Source organism: Zea mays, chromosome 9 (genome assembly GCF_902167145.1).
Source record: "Zea mays cultivar B73 chromosome 9, Zm-B73-REFERENCE-NAM-5.0, whole genome shotgun sequence".
Classification (NCBI taxonomy): domain Eukaryota; kingdom Viridiplantae; phylum Streptophyta; class Magnoliopsida; order Poales; family Poaceae; genus Zea; species Zea mays.
Genome location: NC_050104.1, coordinates 67,919,666 through 67,941,974, shown reverse-complemented (window position 1 = coordinate 67,941,974; position 22,309 = coordinate 67,919,666). Strand labels below are relative to the sequence as shown.

At 45.7% G+C, this 22,309-nt stretch overlaps 1 protein-coding gene across 1 annotated transcript; it reads left to right on the top strand.

Moving 5' to 3' along the window:
- Window positions 1-537: 537 nt before the first annotated feature.
- On the top strand, window positions 538-14,122 carry LOC100277419 (uncharacterized). The gene is made up of 8 exons (NM_001150984.2): window positions 538-836; window positions 941-1,144; window positions 3,173-3,322; window positions 3,410-3,592; window positions 11,368-11,448; window positions 13,233-13,433; window positions 13,514-13,654; window positions 13,746-14,122. Exons 1-8 carry the CDS (start codon window positions 684-686, stop codon window positions 13,944-13,946), a joined length of 1,314 nt encoding a protein of 437 aa, NP_001144456.2. The 5' UTR covers window positions 538-683; the 3' UTR covers window positions 13,947-14,122.
- Window positions 14,123-22,309: the final 8,187 nt, after the last annotated feature.

Sequence of the window (22,309 nt, the reverse complement as noted above, 5' to 3'; positions counted from 1 at the left end):
AACGCCGACAGTGTTAAACACTTAAAATATGATTTTCAGTGTTATATATATTTTTATGTACATAGATCTTTGTATTTAGGGCGTGTTTGGCATGGTTTCAGAGTAAAACTCCAAGGAGGAGCTGGCCAGGGCATGTCAAACACCCGAACTCCAGAGTTGTAAACTCTATGGAGTTTTTGGAGCTACAATACAATTTTTTGGAGTGCCTCTTTTGCTGCTCCGAAAGCTCAAAAAAAGCAATCTGGTTATAGAGTTTAGAGTTATTTACCCGCCACCGCCACCGATTATGAGAAACAATCTAAACTCTGGAGCAGAGCTGTTCCACCCAGAGTTTTAGAGTAGAGCTACTCTGGAGTGAAGCAGAGTCATGCCAAAAATGCTCTTAGTTATGTAGCTTACGAGCCTAACGACCTAGCTCGAGCTTTCTAATGAGCCGTACCGAACCAAATGTTTAGCTCGTTTGTATAACGAGCCAAACCGACCGTTACATTAATAAGACATAACAAGCCGAACCATAACGAGTCGATCTGACTCGATATCTACCCTTGCCTACACGCGTGCGCGTGTGTGTGAATAGCGCTTCATGGAGTCGCGAGAAGACCCGTGTGGTCGTTGGATTCTGGAAAACCACTCGTTGCTTCTGGAACACCACCGCGAAAGCAAAGGAATAACGAGCCGAGGAAATGGCCACGCGGTCACTCACCTCCGCACTTCCGCTCTCCAGAACCCCGCGCGTCCCCTCGCATCGTCCCTCTCTCCGCCGACTCCAAACCCTAACCCGCGCGCTTACCTCCTCGTCCCCTCAGGCCATGGCGTCGTCCCCTACCCCCAAGAAGGCAAGTGCCGCCCTCGACCTTCAGCTCTCAGCTTCTTGCCCACTGCACTGCGTCCTAATTGGTGACGGGGAACGAACGGCTGATTGATTTGGTTGCTCCCGCAGGTGCTGGTCCCGATCGCGAATGGGACGGAGCCGATGGAGGCGGTCATCACCATCGACGTGCTCCGGCGCGCGGGGGCCGATGTCGCCGTCGCTTCCGTCGAGCCGGGGGCGACGTCCGTAGCTGCCTCATGGGGCATCAAGCTTACCGCCGACGCGCTCCTCGCCGACCTCGCGGACGATGAGTTCGATCTCATCTCTCTACCGGTGAGTCTTTTTTTTTTTGATTTCCCAAAATGGAACCGATTTGGAACCTGTTGTGCTGCACTGCTAACAGGACACTTTGTTTTTTTTTGAGTGTGGAATCATGGGATAAAAATGTTGAAATGTGGCTAGCTCACAAGACCGAACTTGAGGATAATATCATCAAAGTCATGAAACAGGTCTCCTAGGATGGAATTTGTGTTCAGGATGAGCTGCGTCTTCTGAATGTAAATGATGATATATAATCAGTTAAATATTATAATCTGATAAGCATGATAAACAGATAAATACTGTTGGATCCTTTTCTTTTGGTATGGTGTTCCCAGAACCCAAGATTCAAACTTGTTAATCTTTGACTAACGCTTAATTCAAGAATTTAAACGTTATACCATACTAATTTGATATCAATGGATTCATATTTGAGAAAGCTTTCAGATGACGTGAAATTCATAGTCATAAACATAAAACATTGTGATTAAGGCGAGGCATGGCGACCCACCCCTTCCAGATGCCTAGGCGAATAAGGCATTCGGTGAGATGACGCCATACACATACACCTTCACCTACAGTAGAGCTGGACAAAGGTTCATTGATACACACCTTTTTGCTGCCAATTTTAGAGTCTATGCACAAGTAGCTACCACCCACTAGGCAGAGCAGTTTATACCTTATCCAATTAGCCAAGCACAAGCAGCATACCACATCACAGGAGTATATCCATATTCAAATCCAATATCCAAAGCATAAGCAAATATGCAATATAGTCCATCTTCTGAACAGAGGAAGGACATAACAGGAAAAACAGAGGAAACAAGGGAGAGGGAGAGCAGAGGATAGGAAAAGAGGTACTTGCGAGCCTGTGAAGGGTGCTGGTCCTGGTCTGTTACCAGGGAAATGAGCAGAGGAAGGAGACACTGAGCCCATGAAGAAGCAGAAGAAGGCAGCCCTCGACAGGGCATAGTTCGGAGGTGCAGATCGTCGGGCTAGGATGCGAGGTTGGATGAAGGAGGCACGAGCTGATGGAGTCGAAGGAGATGCTGAGCCCATGTAAAAACACAAGTAGGAGTCCTCAACAGGCATAGGTCAGAGGCGCAGATCACTGGGTGGGGATGTGAGGTTGGATGTCAAAGGCACGAGGTGAAGGAGTGGAGGTCGCCAGGAGCTGCGAATTGGGAGAGCATAAGGGGAGGGAGTGACTGGATGAGATGGGTCGCGTTCCAGGTGCTACCGCCACCATCTTCTCTTTCCCTTCCCTCATTTTTTCTCCCGCTCGCATCGATCTATGCACTTTTCCTGCGCATGCAGACACCTTTTCGCTCTTGCAGTGTCAGTTTGACACCTTGGCGATGCCATTCTGCTTGAGCTTATCAGGGAAGACACGGCGCCTCAATCAGAAAAAAAACGCCCAGATGCCTAGGTGACGCCTTAATAACTATAGTTGTAAATGTTATTATATGTGAGATACTAATGGCCAAAGTGTGATGTCGGATATCATACTTGGTCAAAGCATGCCTTGTGAAAAGAAAAAGGAGGGAGCATATTTGATGAAGTGGGTAGTGAGATATATGCTATGCAAAGTTACAATATAAAAAATGAGTATCTATTCATCGCCACATACTCACATCCTTCTTTTGTGCAGCAGTCGATCAATTTTATTTTAATTTGTATAAAACTAACTATGATCCATTTCTGATTTGACATTTTAATCATCAGTAGAACAATTGTATATATGGCTTTAACCGGAATCTTGTCCCACCTCATATTGTTTTTTGCTCTTTGTGTATGAGATCTATGGTTTGTGCATGTGTTTTTTTGCCACCTGGCATCATCCTTGGCATCTGTATATTGTAGGTCTCTTTTCTCATGCTATTAAAACTGTTGAAATGTTTGAACCCTTCTCCATTTAAGCACTTCCTTGCACCTGGGTATTTGGATACAAATCTATAAGATGAACTCCTAGAAGTTTCTAGAGCTTTCTTGTCCAAACACTCTAATTTATTTTTTGAGCTGTTTGGTCTATATTTTACTCAGGGAGGGATGCCTGGTTCTTCGACTTTTGGAGAGTGCAAAGTTTTGGAGAAAATGGTCAAAAAACATGTAGAGAAGGGCAAGCTTTATGCTGCAATTTGCGCTGCACCAGCAATGACTCTAGGAACTTGGGGTTTGCTCAATGGCTTAAAGGTAGTTTGTTCATTCAATTTTCATTATCCTGATTTATAGAATCAACACCTTTTATTTGAGTTGAGATTATTCTAACTTTTTTTACAGGCAACATGTTATCCTTCGTTCATTGATAAACTTCCTTCAGAGGTACATGCTGTGGAATCAAGAGTGCAGATTGATGGGAAGTGTATGACCAGTCGTGGACCGGGAACAGCCATGGAGTATTCTGTTATTTTGGTTGAGCAACTATATGGAAAGGAAAAAGCTAAAGAAGTTGCTGGGCCAATGGTAGGATTTGTTTCAACACTACATATATATTTTTCATGCATGTATCTTCTTGCTGAACACTGCAGAAATTTTATGTTGCTAAAAATCACCATTTGGTAGCGTGAGATGTTTCCTTATAAAAATATCAAACACAAAGTTAGGTTGGCATCTTCACCATATTGTTTAAGTATGTATTGGCTGCTAAATGGATATAAAGAAGAATAGAAGATTCATCTTATTTTGTTTAGATGAATATCCAATGTGGATCTTCTTATGGGCTATTTGTGTTAGCGTATTATTTTTTTTTACGGAAACCTACCTCGAAAGAACCTTCAGGTTAAGCGTGCTTGGCCTAGAGCAATCTTGGGATGAGTGACCGACCGAGAAGTCTTTTCGGGTGCTCATGAGTGAGGATAAAGTTCGCACAAAAGTCTTGTGTTGGTTTGTGGGGATGGTCTATGACTCTGAATGGCTGCTAGGAGTAAGTACCACCGGTTCGGGAGTGTACGGGGTGTTACAAATGGTATCAGAGCCGATCCTCGTGGTTTCACGGTCGTGTATGGGCTAGGGGTTCGGGCATATGGCGCATGTGGGCCCGGAGTGGTCACATGGCATATGATGACACTGGACACACAAACGTGGCCAAGAGGGAGAGGTTCCTGGCTTGGGATTGACCAACGAGGACGCCAGTCTTCAAAGGGGGGAGGATTGTGATATCCTGGCTTGGCCCAAGGTTTAATAGGATTGATAGAATACTCATACCAATAAGGTGTATCTTTTTTTTCAGAAGCCTACCTCGAAAGAACCTACAGGTTAAGCGTGCTTGGCCTAAAGCAACCTTGGGATGTGTGACCGACCAGGAAGACTTCTCGGGTGCGCATTAGCGAGGATAAAGTGCGCACAAAAAACTCGTGTTGGTCTGTGGGGATGGTCTATGATCCTAAAGGGCTGTTAGGAGTAAGTACCACTGGTCTGGGAGTGGACGGTGTGTTACACCAGGAACACTCGGTCGATCGGTGGCCATGGTGGACCCTCTCCTCCCCATGCGACGCACGACCGCGCCTCCTCTGCATCCCACGGCCGCGCCCCGTTCCTCCCGCTTTGCCACGCGTGGCTGCATGGCCACTCAGAGCACCTGGAGCTGATGTCGCGCCTGGAACTGCCCTTGCTATTCTCTTTCTCTCGCTCGGCGTGCTCTACGTGCCCATCCACTTCCCCTCCACGACCGACGACGCCATCCTCGCGCCTAGAGCCGCATCTTCCCCTCCCCACGGCCAGCGCGACCGCACCTCCCCTTCCTGCGTGCGCATCGCCCACCCTACTTTTTCGCGCCGTCGTCCGTGGTCCCGTTACCCTCCTCGCGCTTGGACCTGCCACCGACATCATCCTTGTGTCTAGTGTGGGCGTGACCCTCCTGTTTGCGCCCGGCGCAGGCACCTCCGCGTCTGGCGCAGCCGACACCACCCTTGCCAACATCTTCACTACGCTCGGCGCAGGCCCCTCTCCTACGAGCCCGACCTCTTCTCTGCGCATGACGTCCTCCCATTGCTCGCGGGAGGTGACCTAGCTCCCCTGCCTTGTGTGCAGGCGGGCCCGTGCCTCCCCACGCTCATCGGCTCCGTTCCTGCAGGCGCGTCATGACTCTCCCTCCTCTACGCTCGTCATCTTTGTCGGTCCATCGTTGACCGCGGGCGGCTCCCCCCTTATCTTATGCGGCCACGCAATAGGACCCCGTGTCGGCTCATCGCTTCTTCGGGCCAACCTCCCAGTGTCGCTGCCTCTTGCTACGGCTGCGCAGGCCGCTCGCGGCCACTACGCCGCCAATGGAGGCTCCTCCGCCTTCTTCTTGGCCTTCGACAGCAAAGCAGCCTCTCCCCACAACGCACGACGTTCTCCCTCCCACACTCGCAGCTACGACCACATCAATTGCCTCATTACCAGCCCCTCCAACGACCCCCGCTCGCTGGAAGCCGTGACTAACTGCTCTGGCTGCTGATGCCCCATCCGTGCGGTCCTTCCCCCTCCCCGCGACCACTAGCGAGTTCCCCCACCCCTGCGCGCTCAACATCCTCACGCCTCCCATGCATCTCTTCTCCCCCTGGGTGCAGCTCCTGCTTCGCCTCCCTTCTTCCCAACATCAGTTGGCAGCAGCTGGTCGCCGCCCTCCATGGTGCACCGCCCCATCCCTTTGCCTCACCCTGCTCTTCATCTCGTCCTCCCATGGCGCCCTCATCTATTCCCCCGTAGCATCACTTTGCCTCACCAACCACTCCCTTGACGCTCGTCCTTTGCCATGTTGCGGTCCACGTGACTCCCTACCATGCGTGTGTCTCCCTTCACTACAACTTGTTTCTTCGAACCAAGTTCGTGGCCTTTGATTAGGCCAAGAACCTTGTTCTCCGTGACTGCGGCAAGCTCTACCATCCTCCGGCCTCCGTCCATCCTTACGAGGGCCACCACACTACTGCACCGTTTGTGTTCCATAGTGACGAGATCGTCTCCATGATGATCGAGGCCTCGCCGTCTCCATCGCCCATGCTCGTTGTTAGCATAGTTTTTAAGGCGAGATGAGGGCATGAGGCGAGCCACTAGCGCCTTACCGCCTAGGCGAGCTCTTAGGCAAGGCGATCCACCCTCGCCTTACCGCTTAGGCGACGCTTAAGCGTCGCCTTACGGACGCCTTAAAAACTATGGTCCTTGTTGCTCTGTGGCCCCAGTGCTCATCCCGGTGGCTCTGTGGGGGGTGTCTCACATGGCTCTCCTCGTACCCCATGTCATTGCTGCCCACTTCCTACTCCCACCGACTGGGTTGCTGGCTCCAATGCCTTGTACTGCACCACTCCTGACCCTGGTACTGTTTCTTTTACCCCATCTCGCAAGCCCACTTTCTCGCCTTCTATCATTGTTAGTAATAGGTCAACCCTGCCTATCACCTTAGTTGGCGACTAGGTTCTTCCTAGTCCTTTGTACCTCAATAACATCCTTGTTGCTCCCAACATCATCCAGAATCTTCTCTCACCATGGAGTTCGATCCTTGGGGACTCACCATACGAGATCTTACTACTCGTGCCGTGGTCGCCTGATGCGATAGCTTCAGCCCCATATATTATCCTATTCGCTTCCCCACCTCATCTCCCTCATCCTGTGTTGCCACACCCCATGCCCTCGTCACTGCTGCTACTGCTGCCTCCACTTGGCACCGTCGTCTTGGCCACCCTAGCTAACCTCTCTAGACTCTTGGGCACCTCGGGCATCACCTACCCCTACGACAACGATGCCTCGCTTTGCCATGCTTGTCAGCTTGGGCGTCACACTTGCTTACCCTTCTCTTCTTCCATGTCCTGAGCCGCTCCTCCCTTCGACCTTGTCCATTGTGACCTTTGGACATCCTTGATACCGATCATTTCTGGTTACAAGTACTATTTGATCATACTGGATGACTTCTCTCACTACCTGTCGACCTTTCCCCTCCACCGTAAGTCTGACACCTTCCTCAGTATATCTCACTTCTTCGCGTTAGTGTCGACTCATTTCGGTCGCACCATCCGGAGTGTTCAGTGGGATAGCGGACATGAGTTTGATAACTCCATGTCTCGTACCTTCTTTCTCTCACACGACATGCAACTGTGGATGTCGTGTCCTGACACCACTTAGAACGGTCGGGCCGAGCGCATGATTTGAACCACCACCAACATGGTGTGTTCCCTCCTCTTCCAGGCTTCTCTCCCGCCCGCCACTGGGCCGAGTCACTGCACACTGCCACCTACCTTCTCAACCGTCTTCCCTCCAAGGCGAGTTAGCCATCCCACTCCGTTCTTCGCCCTCTTCGGCACCACCCCCTCATATGACCACCTTCTTGTCTTTGGGTGTGTTTGCTATCCCAACATATCCTCCACCACTCCCCACAAACTTGCGCCTTGACCCACTCGTCTTTTCCTTGGGTATTCCTCCGATCACAAGGGGTGCCTCGATCTCCTCACCCACGACATCATCACCTCCCGTCACGTGGTCTTCGACGAGGATGTCTTTCTCCTTGCCGGCTCCTCCCCCCTCTCGACCTTAATTCTCTCCTTGATGCCGATCCCGTCGTTGTCCCTTCTCTTCCACCACCTCGGTCCTAGCGCCCTCTTTCCAGTCATGCGTGGCTTCGACTATCTCTTTCGCGCCATGTGCGGCCCCGTCGCCTTCGACTGTGCCACACGCGGCCCCGTCGCCTTCGATTGTGCCACGCGCGACCCTATTGCCTTTGGCCGTGCCACGCGCGGCCCTGCCTCTCTGACCACTTTCAGCTCGCTTCGTAGATCTTGCCCGCGTTGGCATGTGTGGCCCAGTTCACCGGTCCCCCCTCTGATGAGCTACTCTGTGCATCGACTCGCTCCCGTGACGAGCCGCCGGTGCACCATCCAGTGGCCATCCACCACGACCCCTGTTGTCAGTGTTTTGGTACTGACTGCTCACTACTAGGTAGCCCACACAGTGCTTTTGGGAGGATGGCGTCGTTGATCGTGACCCAATGGTACAAGCAGGAGCACGTCGGAACACAAGGGGATTATACAGGTTTGGACCGCCTGAATGCGTAACACCCTACGTCCTGTTTGGTGCTGAGTATTGAGATTGCTTGGGTTACACGGATTACAGATGATTTGCGGGTGGTGATGTATGAGATCTATCAGCCTAAAGGTGGGCGTGGTTGCGATAAGAGGAATGTCGAGACAGTTTTGTAGGGGTACCCCCCTCAATATAGCTGGTCGCTTCCTCTCGAGTTATCCTCCACGTATCCCGCCATTCGGTTGTGCGCAAACTTTGCTCTCGGATTATCAACAATTCTCTCTATGACGGGCGTGCATAGATAACTGCCTTGCGCCACATTCTTCGGGATTGCCTCTAGCTCGGAGCGTCATCTTATTTGAAGAAATATGTTCTGCCTGGTCGTGGCCCAATAGTATGCCTGCTGGACGATTCATCGGGAGCCCGCCAGGCAGCCCATTGAATATATCCATGTTATGGCTTGAGGACCGAGGGGATATCTATCTCCCACACCTGCCATGTCCACCCGATGGTCACACATTGCTCGACCGGTGTCCTCTGACCAGTGGACCAGTTGGTGCTCATGGACACCCATGCTTCGGCTCTCTCGCCTACCCTATGCTATGGAGGAGTTTGAGGCCCATGCTGGCTGACCAAACCTGTCATCTGGGACTTGTCGTGCCCCCTGGCACCAAAGTGGCCACCGGCAAGTGGATTTTATGTCACAAGCTCAAGGCCGATGGTACTCTACATCGGTACAAGGCCTGTTGGGTCCTTTGGGGCTTCACTGAGCGCCCCATAGTGGATTACGATGAGACCTTCAACACCATCGCCAAGCTCGCCACCGTTTGGACACATCCTTGTTCATCCTTCGGCATGACGATGACACCCTCTACCTCCTCCACGTCGATGACATCGTGCTCGCGGCATCCTGTGCATCCTCCCAGCGCACGATCGCCACCCAACATCATTAGTTAGCGATCAAGGACTTGGGCCACTCCACCTCCTAGGGGTCACCGTGGAGCGCCGTCCCCAAGGCCTCTTCCTTCACCAGCGTCAGTACGTCGTCGACGTTCTGGAGCGGGCTGACATGTCTGACTGCAAGCCTTGCTCCACGTCTGGTGACACTCGAGCGTAGGTCTTTGACGACGATGGTGCCTTGATCATTGACATGACGGTCTACTGGAGCCTCGTCGGGGCTCTACGATACCTCATCTTTACCTAGCCAGACATCACCTATGCGGTTCAATAGGTGTGCCTTCACATGCACACCCCAGGGGAGCCCCACTTCGCCGCTGCCAAGTGGATTCTTCGCCGCTTCGGCGACACCCTTGAGTGTGGCCTTCCTCTTCGGCCTTCTCCGATTTTTGAGCTGGTCGTCTACACCGACGTGGACTGGGTTGGCTGCCCTGACACGCGCCGGTCCACCTCTGGCTACAATGTTTTTGGGTAGCAACCTCGTATCTTGGTCCTCAAAATGGCAACCCGTCGTCTCCTGCTTCATGCTGAGGCTGAGTATCACACTGCGGCGAACGACGTGGCTGGGGCATTTTGGCTTCGTCAGCTGCTCTAGGAACTTCCACATCCCCTCGCGCGCCACACTCGTCTACAACGATGACGTCAGTACGGTCTACCTCTCCACCAATCTCGTGCAGCACCAACGCACGAAGCACGACCTCCACTTCGTTCGCGAGCGTGTCGCTGTCGGCAATTTCCGTGTTCTCGTTTCAACCACTTCGCAGTTCGTCGACATCATCACAAAGGGGCTCCCATCCACAATGTTCTCAGAGTTTCGGTCCAGTCTTGACTATACTTATTAAGGCGTCGGTAAAGCGTCGCTCAAGCGGCGCTAAGCGTTAAGGCGCGATGGCGGAGGTCGCAGGCGCGCAGTTGGATGGGGAGCTGCTGACACAACAACCGAGCTTGCTTGTTGAGCATTAGTGGGGGAGGGAGCGGAAGATGGAGCACTGCACTGGTGCTGCAAGCCTGGAAGGAGAATTGGCGGCGGTTGCTGGAGCAATGAAAAATTTAGGGCGTGGGTGTGGCTGTGGTGGAATCTGGGTTTGTGCTGAGTTAATGGGCTTCTAGATGGGCCACCAAACAGAAGTCCATATCATTCTTTTTTCCTTTCCTTTTCCACTTCTGTTTTCTTTCTAACATCCTTTGACAGTTCAGAATTCAAAGAAAATATTGGATTCTTTGGGTTCTGTATGTTAGAGACCCATTAAAGTGTTTCACGACCTAATTTTGTGTGCAAACACCTTACCTTAACTATATATTTTCCTATCTTTATATATGAGTAAGGCGTCGTTTCAACTTACGCCTTTCCACTTAAAAGGTGAAAAGGGGGTTGCTCGCATTAACTCGCCTTAATAACTATGGTCTCAACATCTGTATAGGATAGAGTTGAGACTGTAGGGGTGTTAGCGTATTATGTATTCTATCTCTGTATTGGGCCTTGGCCCATGTACTTGGCTATATATAATATATCCCTTGCCCAATTAGGGTTAGGGTTTCCAATCAAACAACTTGACATCATAGGATAGATCATAATAAGTTAAAATTTGTCTTATATTGTTTGCTAAACGATTATATCCCCTACCCAATTGAGGTTAGGGTTTCCAACCTAACAATTTGACATCACATGATAGATCATAATAAGTAAAAATTGTCTATGTTGTTTGCTAAACCTGGTAAAATCATCTGGTGAGTTGTTGACATTTCTAGTATAGAGAGAACTTAGCTCACCTAAGAAGCTTTCCAGTCCACATCTTTGCTGAAACTGGTTGCTAGTTAGGTTAATCAAATTATATGGTTCTTTTGTTTATTATAGAATACCCTAAGGCCCAAGTTTTTTTTCTTCTTGAAAACGCAGGAGGACTGTCTCATTATATTAAGAAGAAAGAAGGTTATGGGGCCAGAAAACAGCCCAAACACAGGAGCCTCCTTACGGAGGATGAAAACATGAAAACATAAAAGGACTCATAAGGAACCTATAAACAACATCCTCACATCAAGTAAGACAGGGAGAGAGAAACTAGACTGCAGGGTGCCGGGCAGCCAAGGCCCAAGTTGTTTCGACTAAAAAGGCTTTGTTGTGTTTTCTTGCAACTTTCCTGCATTTGATTCCTGTTTCCATCATATTAGTTTTGAAGTAGTAGTTTTTTTGTTGACATTTGCAACATCTCTTGTTCTTTGTTTTTTTACTATAGTTGATGTATTTTTGACAGCTGTTAATTCTATTCAACTAAGTGAATATTACCTTTCAGGTTATGCGTCCTCAGCATGGTGTGGAATTCTCTATGAAAGAGGTGAATTCAACTAGTTGGAATGTTGGTGAAACACCAAATGTAAGCATTTTCAGTGATAATTTGTTTCTTCGATTTGTGGTCCAGTGAAATGAAAACTTAAGTTGTCTCGTATGTTCTTTCCTTGTAGAGTTATGTTTCCCTTGTACACATTCTTTGTTAAGATTTAAAAGTTCTTTTTGAGGACTTGTAATGTGGCACAATCGTATACAATGCTGCAAAGTATGACTGGCAGTTTTTAAACCACCTATTATGGTAGTGTGATACTCCATTATTGTGGGGCATATTAGGATTTGAATAGATCAAACTTTGTTAGTTTTGACCCTGTGTTAGTGAAAATGTCAAATTACTCCATGCATGCTTAGTGTATAAAAGTTATTCTCTTTAGTCCGTAGTTCTCATTCCTGACAACAAAAATGGATTGCAACTAGTACATATGCTCTATTCGAAATGTCATTCTCCTGACCAAGAATACCAAAATAGATTTATATTTGCATATATTTTAATATGATATTGATTTTGTAACAGTTCAAAGTTCATAGTATATTCTAAGGAATTAATGGTTAAAATGTACTTTTTAGGACTTCTCAAATCAATACAGCTTAAATAAGGAAATGTAGGGAATATGAGTTTATGCAAAACAAAGGTTTTCAACTACCAGCGTAGAATGTAGTAATATACATGCAACTTTGCAAAAGAGTCATTGTGTGTTCAGTTGAGCTTAATCACTAGGTTTGATTTATATAAGACGAATGAATCTGAATTGTACGTATGTGTGATCTCTGGGCGTGAACTGGATGAACGGGGGCGAGAGGACGCCGTGCTGTTGCACGGCTGGGAACAAGTAGAGGCAAGGAACAATCTATTCTTTAGATTAATTGCTTGCTGACCATACTGATTACAGAGATAGGACTTATATAGTTCTGGACCGAAACAAACTTCCTACCCTAACAAGCTCATCTAACAACTCCTTAATTGCAGGACTTATCTAATCTGTTTGCAACAACCTGCAACAGAATCTGCTAGTAACTCTCTATGCCTTATCTGCACCGTCCCCTACAATGTGCCGGCCAGTTGGCCTTTTAGACCTCCGGCTGTACACATTGCCGGTCATAACAAGATCATAGTAGCAACATCAGCAATAAGTGTGGTATATGAAATATGATTGTCATCGTTCACTTGATTTGCTGCATTCTTTTGTTTGTGTTGTTTTCGGTCCTCTACAAGTCAAATATTGTATTTGTATCTATACTTGGTGCTCTCTGTAGATCAGGTACATATCATTCATTGTTACCTACAGGTGGTTATTTTTACTCGAGCCATTATTATTTATCTGTCTACTGAAATGAACACACGTAGATTTTATGCTAAGTGGAAAGTCATCTTTTCATGGCATTTGCAAACTCTGATGACCGTACAGAATGTTTTGGCAACCTTCTCGTTTCCTTTTTGTGCTCTCTATGACCATAAACTCCATTCCTTGTGTTGTTGACCTTTTGCTGTCTTCAAAATGCAAATCTGGTCATTTGTTTTCTTACATTATATTTGTGTAAGATCAGTGTTTATAAGAACCATGTTTATGTCACAAATCTAATTGTAAACAAAATAGGTAAAAGTTCTAGAAGTTTGACGTCGACCAAATGTGCCAGTAAATTTTGTGATTAGATCTAGGACTCTTCAGTGTCTCAGAAGATGCAGAGCATGCACTTTACCATGGCATTTTGTTGTTGATTGTCTGCTTTGTACTGTGCCACTGCATTGAAATCTGAGTTAAAATACATAGCACTGGATCTCAAAGTTGGAGCTATTGATGACTGCCTGTACAGATTCTAGTACCAATCGCTAATGGGACAGAGGAGATGGAAGCAACTATGATACTTGACATTTTGCGTAGGGCGAAAGCAAATGTTGTGGTTGCCTCCTTGGAAGACAAGCTAGAGATTGTTGCATCCAGGAAGGTGAAGATGATTGCTGATGTGCTGTTGGATGATGCTCTTAAGGAGCAATATGATCTCATTCTGTTACCTGTAAGTTTGATGTTTTTTTTTTGCCATGATCTAGTAACTTACTGCTCTCAGATCTTATACCTTCCAATATTTTTTGATAGGGAGGTCTGGGTGGTGCAGAAGCATATGCAAAATCTGATAAACTAATGGATCTGATCAAGAAGCAAGCTGCGGCAAATAGATTGTATGGAGCTATATGTGCCTCCCCTGCGATTGCTCTTGAACCACATGGCCTACTAAAGGTGTCATTTGAGATCAATAATAGATCATACTAGTGGAGCGAACATGCAGAAATGTTCTTGGGACCTAACTTTCCTTTTTTTTTTACTTCAGGGAAAGAAAGTTACATCCTATCCTGCTATGTGGAACAAACTTGCAGACCAAAGCGAATGCAACAACAGAGTTATTGTTGATGGTAACCTAATCACCAGCCAAGGTCCTGGGACTTCTATGGAATTCTCGCTTGCCATAGTGGAGAAACTCTTTGGACGGGAGAGAGCCCTTGAGCTGGCCAAATCCATGGTTTTTATTTGAGTTGAAATGGTACGTGTACGTATTAGGTTTCTGGAGTATGTACTTGTGTAAATCGAGGCATGCTATGTTCTTTTTCTTGTGGAATGTACTTCAAATCCCCTTTTAAATAGAAATAAGACGAACGCTTGTAATGTGTTTCATATGCAGTAAAAGGTTTGAGGCAAACATTAAGCGAAGACAGTCCTGAACCTCACGTTCTATGAAATCTTTTTGCTCGTTTGAAGCTAGCCTATATTGAAATGGGGTGTAGCAGTTAGGTGACGAGCATAGCATGTTTTGGCTTTTTAGATATAGTTTTTCTTATGAACGTAGATATAAATAATGTCTAGAAACTAATAAAATTAATGTGCATAGAAATGCCAAACATCTTATAATTTAAATCGAATTAGTCAGTTGCCCGTGTGTACCTACATAAATTATTCACAAAAAAGATTCCAAGATTTTTTATTAGATTTTTTATTAATTGTCCCTGCTTTTCGCATAATATTTTTTTATTTGACTAACCGAGTCGACATTGTGGTAAAGGAAAGGCCATGTAGACAAGCGATGTCGAGCCATCGAATGGGTACCATATATAGCAAATCAGAGACCCCCATCACTCGCCTCCCCCACTTTTAAGGTTCCGTAGAGCAAGAAGGGAAGATAAAAGATAGTCATATCTATTCCTTGCCGGAGAAGGACACGACGAAGACATGAACATCTGGAGGCGACATAGGTAGTGTACCGCTAGATACATATAGAGAGAGAGCACACAAGTGGAGAAAGAAGCCCAACCAGAGCAGCTCCAAATCGAGAGGCACCCGTAGCAGGCGTCAGTCTGAAAAGGGTGAGAGGATGTGAGTGCCTTCCAGCCCTGGACCCGTCGAGGCGATACAACATCACCACCAACTTTGTAGCATATGCCAACTGCTGCCGCGCTACGGGCCTTGGTTGTCCAATATCTCATATCTGGACTTGTCATCGCCAAGATAACCTAAGCGTGACAGGCGTCATCATGTCCTCGGCGACACGTACGAAGAAAAGCCAGGAGCAAGACCGACTCGCTCGTATCCGCATGAACGAGCGTCGGTCGGCTCGTGGCTGTGACCGTGGGCATGTGCAGCAGGTTGGGGAGGAAAAACAGGGCGAAGGCCGGGAAGACGAACGTGACGTCCAACGAGTGCAAAAACGATGGTGCGTTGGTGCGTGCATACTGTGAAACACCCTCGTGGACGTGTAATAGCCACTGCACGGGTCGATGTCGGGGCTGGTGTCGGACGAATACGGGAGGAGGCACCTGCTCCCATGCCCTCTCTGAGAATGGGTGGCGTGGAGGCGGAGGCATGAGGGGAAAGAGAAAAGAAGCAGGATGATGAACAAGGTGGCGACAACTGAGGCGAGGACCATCATTATCGTGCGGAGGTATAGATGGTCAAACTGGCCGTATCTGGCGGGCTGGTCTGGGGCACGACCCATTTAATAGTGTCTGGGCCAGCCCGACACGATCGTCGTGTCGTGGTTGGGCCGTAGCCTCGGCCCGTAGTGCTGATCCGACGCGGTACGATTTTTATTTTATTTTACTTTACAAAACTCGTATATACATATATACAATTTATATTCAATATTGAAAACAATTAACAGTGATGTTCTACTGGTTAAATGGCTTCAATCAGTGGCTCTCGCCCTTCTTTCATGAGGGCTAGGGTTTGAAACCCACCTCCTGCACCATTTTTTAATATTTTACGCTAATTTAACCATCGGACTGGCTACGTGGAGGTTGTGTGCATGGAGGGATGCAGCGGGTTAATTTGAGATAGATGTAAAGGGTTATTTGTAAAAATATGACGCAGGACAACCGTTGAAACTGGTGCTTTAAGTATAGTAGAGATCTTGTGGATTAGGTTGCTAATAAAGAGTCTTATAATTTGAAACCGAGGATAATTTGAAACCAAGGGACTAGAAATGTCAAAACGTCTTATTATTGGAATAAGACGCATTAGAATGCTAATAAAATGTCTTGTAATTTAAAATAAAATAAAGGGATTAGAATTCTAATAGAACTGAATTTTGATTTTGTACTTTAACTGTAGTTGTATTTTTTTAAAAGTTAGTTAATTCATTAAGGCTATGTTTATATCGTATATTAGTGATTGATTATGAGTAGGATGTTCTGTCGGAATATTTTTTTTATTTATTTTAAACTATTTTGGCTCTTTCTCTATATTAGGAAAATAGATTCTATGGACCATTAGATTTGAATTTTGGTGTTTGATAACTATTTAGACTAAATTTGTTTGGTAAGTATATAGAGTAGAGCTTAATTAAACTAATGCTGTTTGCTAAGTATATAGGATATAGTTTGAATAGATGTAAGGTGGATTTAGGCTTAGGCAAAGTGATGATATAGGTAATTAACATCTCAAGCAAGACATTAGAGGCCATATTGAAGACATGTAAGACATACTAGAAGTCTAAGATACTAAAGAGTAGATGTGAGAATAGCAATCAAGATTGGTTAAGCGTTTTCTACTTGCAGAGCAGGCCACGTTGATCTATTTATATAGGCAGATGACTGTCGTGGATAACATCCTAAGGGGATAACTCCTGACAGAATTTGCTATATTTTAGGCTTAATCTATAGCATAGTTATCTCCTAGAATATCTACGTAGTTATCTCTCAGATAAACTACGTTTACATAGCAGAGGCCTATGACCAAATTCAGATTACAAACTTTTCAATCTAACATCTCCCCGCAATCATAACTTGCACAAGATGAGATTGTCTCTAAAGGATGCCAATTTCTTCATAGTTAAGGCCTTAGTAAAACCATCTGCAATCTGATCTTCAGTGGAGATGAGTCTCACTTTCTAAGAGCTTTCTAGCTACTCTTTCTCTGACAAAGTGAAAATCAATTTTGATATGCTTTACCTGGCCATGGAACATTGGATTTGCTGTGAGATAAGTAGCCCCTATATTATCACACCAGATTCTAGCAGAAGGTGGACAGTGAATCTTTAACTCATACAAAAGAGATTGTATCAAGATTAATTCTGCATTAGCATTATCAAGAGCCTTGTATTTAGCTTCTATACTTGACCTTGACACCATTGGCTGCTTTCTAGCACTCCAGGACACAAGATTACTACCAAGATAAACTGCAAAGCCCCCTGAAGATCACCTATCATTTGGGTCACCAGCCCAATCTGTGTCAGCAAAAGACTAACAAGTAAAGATGACGACCTTGGAATCTTTAAGCCATGACCAAGAGTGTATTTCACATATCTCAATAGTCTTTTCAGTGCTGTCCATTGCTGCGAGGTTGGAGCATGAAGGAACTGGTATACTTTATTGACTGCAAAGCTCAAATCTGGTCGTGTTAGGGTTAGATATTGTAAATAGCCAACAATGCTTCTATATCTTGTTGCATCCTCTGGCCCAAGTAACCCACCTTCATCAATTCTCAATTTTTTAGAAGTAGAGAGAGGTGTAGTCACCGGTTTATAGATTTTCATACAAGTTCTTTTCAAATATATTTGAAGCATACTTGGTTTGAGCAAGATGAATACCATCTTTTACCTTCTAAACTTCAATACCAAGAAAATAATGTAGTTGGGCAAAATCAGATTTCAGATCATTGAGCATTGCATCTATAACTTCTTGAGAGGAACTAGCAATAATGATGTCATCTACATAAACGAGCATAAAAATGGTGATACCTCTCTTGCAAAAGAACAGATAAGTATCAGATTTGGAAGCCTCAAAACCCATTTTCACCAACTTTTCACTGAGTCTTGAATACCCCTTGGTGCTTGTTTGAGTCCATTAATGGCCTTATCGAGTTTACAAAAATAATTTGGTCTCAACTTATCTTCAAATCCTGGCGGTTGTTTCATGTAAACATCCTCCTCTAGAATGCCATGAAGAAACACATTATGTACATCAAGCTGCCTCAATAACAAGCCTCTGGATACTGCTAGGATAAGATGACTCTGATAGTTGCTGCTTTGACAACCGGACTAAATGTATCTTCATAATCTATGCTGTAGCGTTATTTAAATTCTTTGGCTACCAATCTAGCTTTGTACCTATCAAGGGTGCTGTCACACCCGGTTTCAGAAGGCAAACCGAATGCGGCCCATGTACGTGCCAAGATCAGAAAATCCAGTAACACAATGATTACATAAATGAACATCATTGCACAATGCTCGAATAATAACATAAAGAAGTATTAATTTATTACATCACGATGTCAAAGACATCCACATAATCATTAATTTAAAGAGTAATCAAAGTCCTAAAGCGAAACACGAATAATAACATAAAGAAGTATTAATTTATTACATCACGATATCAAAGGCATCCACATAATCATTAACTTAAAGAGTAATCAAATTCCTAAAGCGAAACACAGTAAAGGTAAGGCCTTCACAGACAGCTGACTGGGAGTTGCCACTAATCTAGTCTAGAACTCCTCGAAGTCCTAGAACTCCTAAAAGTTCTCCGTGTTGCCGTCATCTTCTCCTGAGCAGTGGTTACAATGTGGACAACATGGTGTTTTGTGTTTAATCAAGGGTAAGTACACATCAACGTACTCAGCAAATGTCCCGTTTGCCTGAAGTGGACTAGCTGTATGGGGGGAACAGGTTCAAAGCAATTGCTTTTAGTTCTTCAGGTATTTATTATTAGTATAAGACAACTTTATCATAGAATCCAAGTATCTCTAATCAAAGAGGTCACACACTTTACCCACGAGTCGTGATCCCTTTTTGCATTGGGTCGATCAAACCCTTAAACACTCACAAGGTGAGTCGGCAAGGTTTCACTACGTAGCCTTTACAAAGATTCCCCTGGTGTATAGCCGTCCATTAGGTTTCATCGGTTGTACAAACATAGTACTCCCTAAGAGGGATGTCTAACAAAACCAAATTGAATGAACCCCTATACCCCATCCTTAGCAGAGCAAGCATTATGCCCTAGCTCCTATTGACGACACAACGGTGAAGCAAACTACACCCAGATTCCTCTAATTAATTAGCTAAGGGCGTCCCATACCAAACTCATGGTTTGCACTATTTTCCCGAGTTGTCTCTCAACAAACATGTCCTTACGGATTGGTACTCGCGAAACAGCCTGAGCCCCCTAAATTGTCACAAGTTCATCATATCCAGAATAAATCATCGTATCATAAAGTATTTCTCATCATGTTCACCGATTAAGGTAAACACTAGCATACTATTGATCATAATAGCCCAATTCCAAAAAGGTAATCAAGAAAAGGATAAACATAAACTAGTAAATCCTTAGGTTGATCATAGTACGCAGGAGAGTGAATTATAAAGTAAAAAGTACATAATAGGTCAGAGGACACTTGTCTTCACCAAGCTGCTGCTCAAGGACTTCTTCTGCAACTCCCTCGGGAAACGCAGACTGCTCGTTGTCTACGCAAAACAATCATTCATTCAATACACTTCGGAAATAGCAAATGAACAATACACCAAACAACATTATAGATCAAGTAAATATGCAACGTGACATGGAGCTCACATCTATGGTAGATGAACAACCAAGGCTACAGGGGCGTTGACGGGATCAAGCTAGTTGGCTCGGCCGAGCTGGGACGAGCACAACGCATCGAGGGCACAGCGTGCCGAGGGCAGACACAGTGTGCCGAGGGCACAACACGTTGAACATAGAGAAGAAAAGGAGAGGCAGGTTAGACAACGGGGATTCTCGTCTTGACCGAGGTAACGGTGCGGGCTCAGACTAACAGATTCTTGAAAGGGAAATGACCTCAACATTTCCTATAATCGATTTTGGTATTTGACGTCCATCACAAATCATGTGGACTAACTAGTTTGCCTAGTCAATATTTTCTCAGGTGCATAAAGTTCATATACACATACAAAAAAATGATCATGGGACAATTCTACAAGTTTGGAGCAAACATACTTGCTGCAGCCAGTGGCACACCAGACTGGCTGTTCTCGGATTTTTTCAGCGCTTGTTCACTAAAAATCATGGTGTGCCACCGGACTGTCTGGTGAGATAACGAGCAACGGTCAACTTCGCCCAACGTTCGACTGTGCGACTGCGCACGCAGTCTGAAGCGTCAGAAGTTAGAAGATAGACTGCGACGACAGGTCACACCAGACTATCCGGTGCAGCAAAAGGACAGGCGACTTCAACGGTCAACTGCTCCAAACCCCAACAATCTGCTGACGTGGCACACACCAGACAGTGAACAATACTGTGTTCGGTGCACCACCGGACTGTCCGGTGTGCCCATCGACGGAGTAGTCAGCTAATGGCTAGAATAGTGTTTGGGGCTATAAATACCCCCCAATCACCACCATTCAAGCCATTCAAGCATCCCACTCTCCTCATTCAATACAAGAGCAAAGAATACACTCCAAAGACACAATTAAAGCCATTTGATCCTCTCCAAGTTCCATAATCAAGTCAAGTGATCAAAAGTGTTTAGTGACTTGAGAGAGGGTGTTTTGTGTTTCTTTTGTTGCTCTTGTTGCTTGGTTGCTTTCTTCATCTCTTTCTAATCTTTTCAAGTGATTTGTAAAGCTAGCAAGGGACACCTAATTGTGTGGTGATCCTTGCGGGGTCTTAGTGACCCGTGACATTAAGAAGAAGCACTCGACCGGTCTAGGTGACCGATTGAGAGAGGGAAAGGGTTGAAATAGACCTGGTCTTTGTGGCCTCCTCAACGGGGAGTAGGTTCTTTGGAACCAAACCTCGGGAAACAAATCGATGTGTCCATTTGTGTTGATCTTCATCATTTGATTTGTTTCTTCCCTCTCCTCTCTCTCTAAAGTTCTCTTGCTCATGTGTTGAGTTAGCTCCCAAAGTTATCTGCATTGATTGAGCAACTCGTAGCAAGAGAAACTATCTTCCGCACTCTGAATTCACTATTATTTATTTCTAACCCTAACCTCGGCTAAAGTGCGTGTTCAAAGTTTATAATTTTTAGGTTTCGCCTATTCACCCTTTCTCTAGGCGACTTTCAATTGGTATCGGAGCCCAGTGCTTCATTAGAGTTTAACAACTCGAAGTGATGTCGGTAGAACACGCCAAAAAGAGATGGTGACCGGGGAAAAGCCCGGATCTTCGGGAAAGAAGAATGAAGAGAGGACTCCGTCAAAGGAGACCGGCGATAAGCACAAGGAGCACAAGAAGGAATCCACCGGCTCCATTAGGTCACATAGGAAGGGTGATAAGAAGAAAAATCAGATGAAGAAGGTGGTCTACTACGAGACCGATTCTTCCTCACATTCCACCTCTGGCACCGAGTCCACAACTTCGAAGCGCCAAGAGCGTAAGAAGTATAGTAAGATGCCTCTTCGCTATCCTTGCATTCCTAAACGCGCTCCTTTACTTTCCGTACCCCTAGACAAACCACCATATTTTGATGGTGAAGATTATTGTATGTGGAATGATAAAATGAGGCACCATCTAACCTCACTCCACGAAAGCATATGTGATATTGTTGAGTTTGGAGCGCAGGCACCACAAGTGGGCGACGAGGACTACGACTCCGATGAGGCCGCCCAGATAAGGCAGTTCAACTCCTAAGACACCTCTATACTCCTCGCTTCCTTGTGTCGAGAGGAGTACAACAAGGTGCAAGTGTTGAAAAGTGCCAAAGAAATTTGGGACGTCCTCAAGACGGCGCATGAAGGGGATGAGGTGACCAAAATCACCAAGCGCGAAACGATCGAGGGAGAACTCGGTCGATTTGTCCTCAACAAAGGAGAAGAGCCACAAGCAATGTATAATCGGCTCAAGACAATGGTCCACCAAGTCTGCAACCTCGGGAGCACCAAGTGGGATGACCATGAAATGGTCAAGGTTATTCTAAGATCTCTTGTTTTTCATAATCCCACTCAAGTACAATTAATTCGTGGAGATTCTAGATATAAACAGATATCTCTCGAGGAGGTAATTGACAAGTTTGTGAACTTTGAACTTATGATCAAAGATTCCAAACATATTGTCAACCTGGAGTAAGGAGCCACCTCGACACCCGAGGTGCAACCCGTTGCATTCAAAGCAACAGAAGAAAAGAATGAAGAGTCTGCACTAACAAGTAGACTCCTAATCGACACATCCAAGCTCGACAACGAGGAGATGTCTCTTATCATCAAGAGCTTCCAGCAAATCCTCAAACAAAGGAAGGGGAAGTCCTCTTCCCCAATGTCGGCCGCAAATGCCTCACGGCTAAGAATAGCAAAAAGAAGAAGGTACATTCTATAGATACCCACGAATACACTACTTTCGATGATGAGAGTAGCTCTAGTGATAATGATGATGATTTGACTTCTCTTTTTGCAAACCTTACCAAAGATCAAAATAAGAAAATTAATGAATTGAT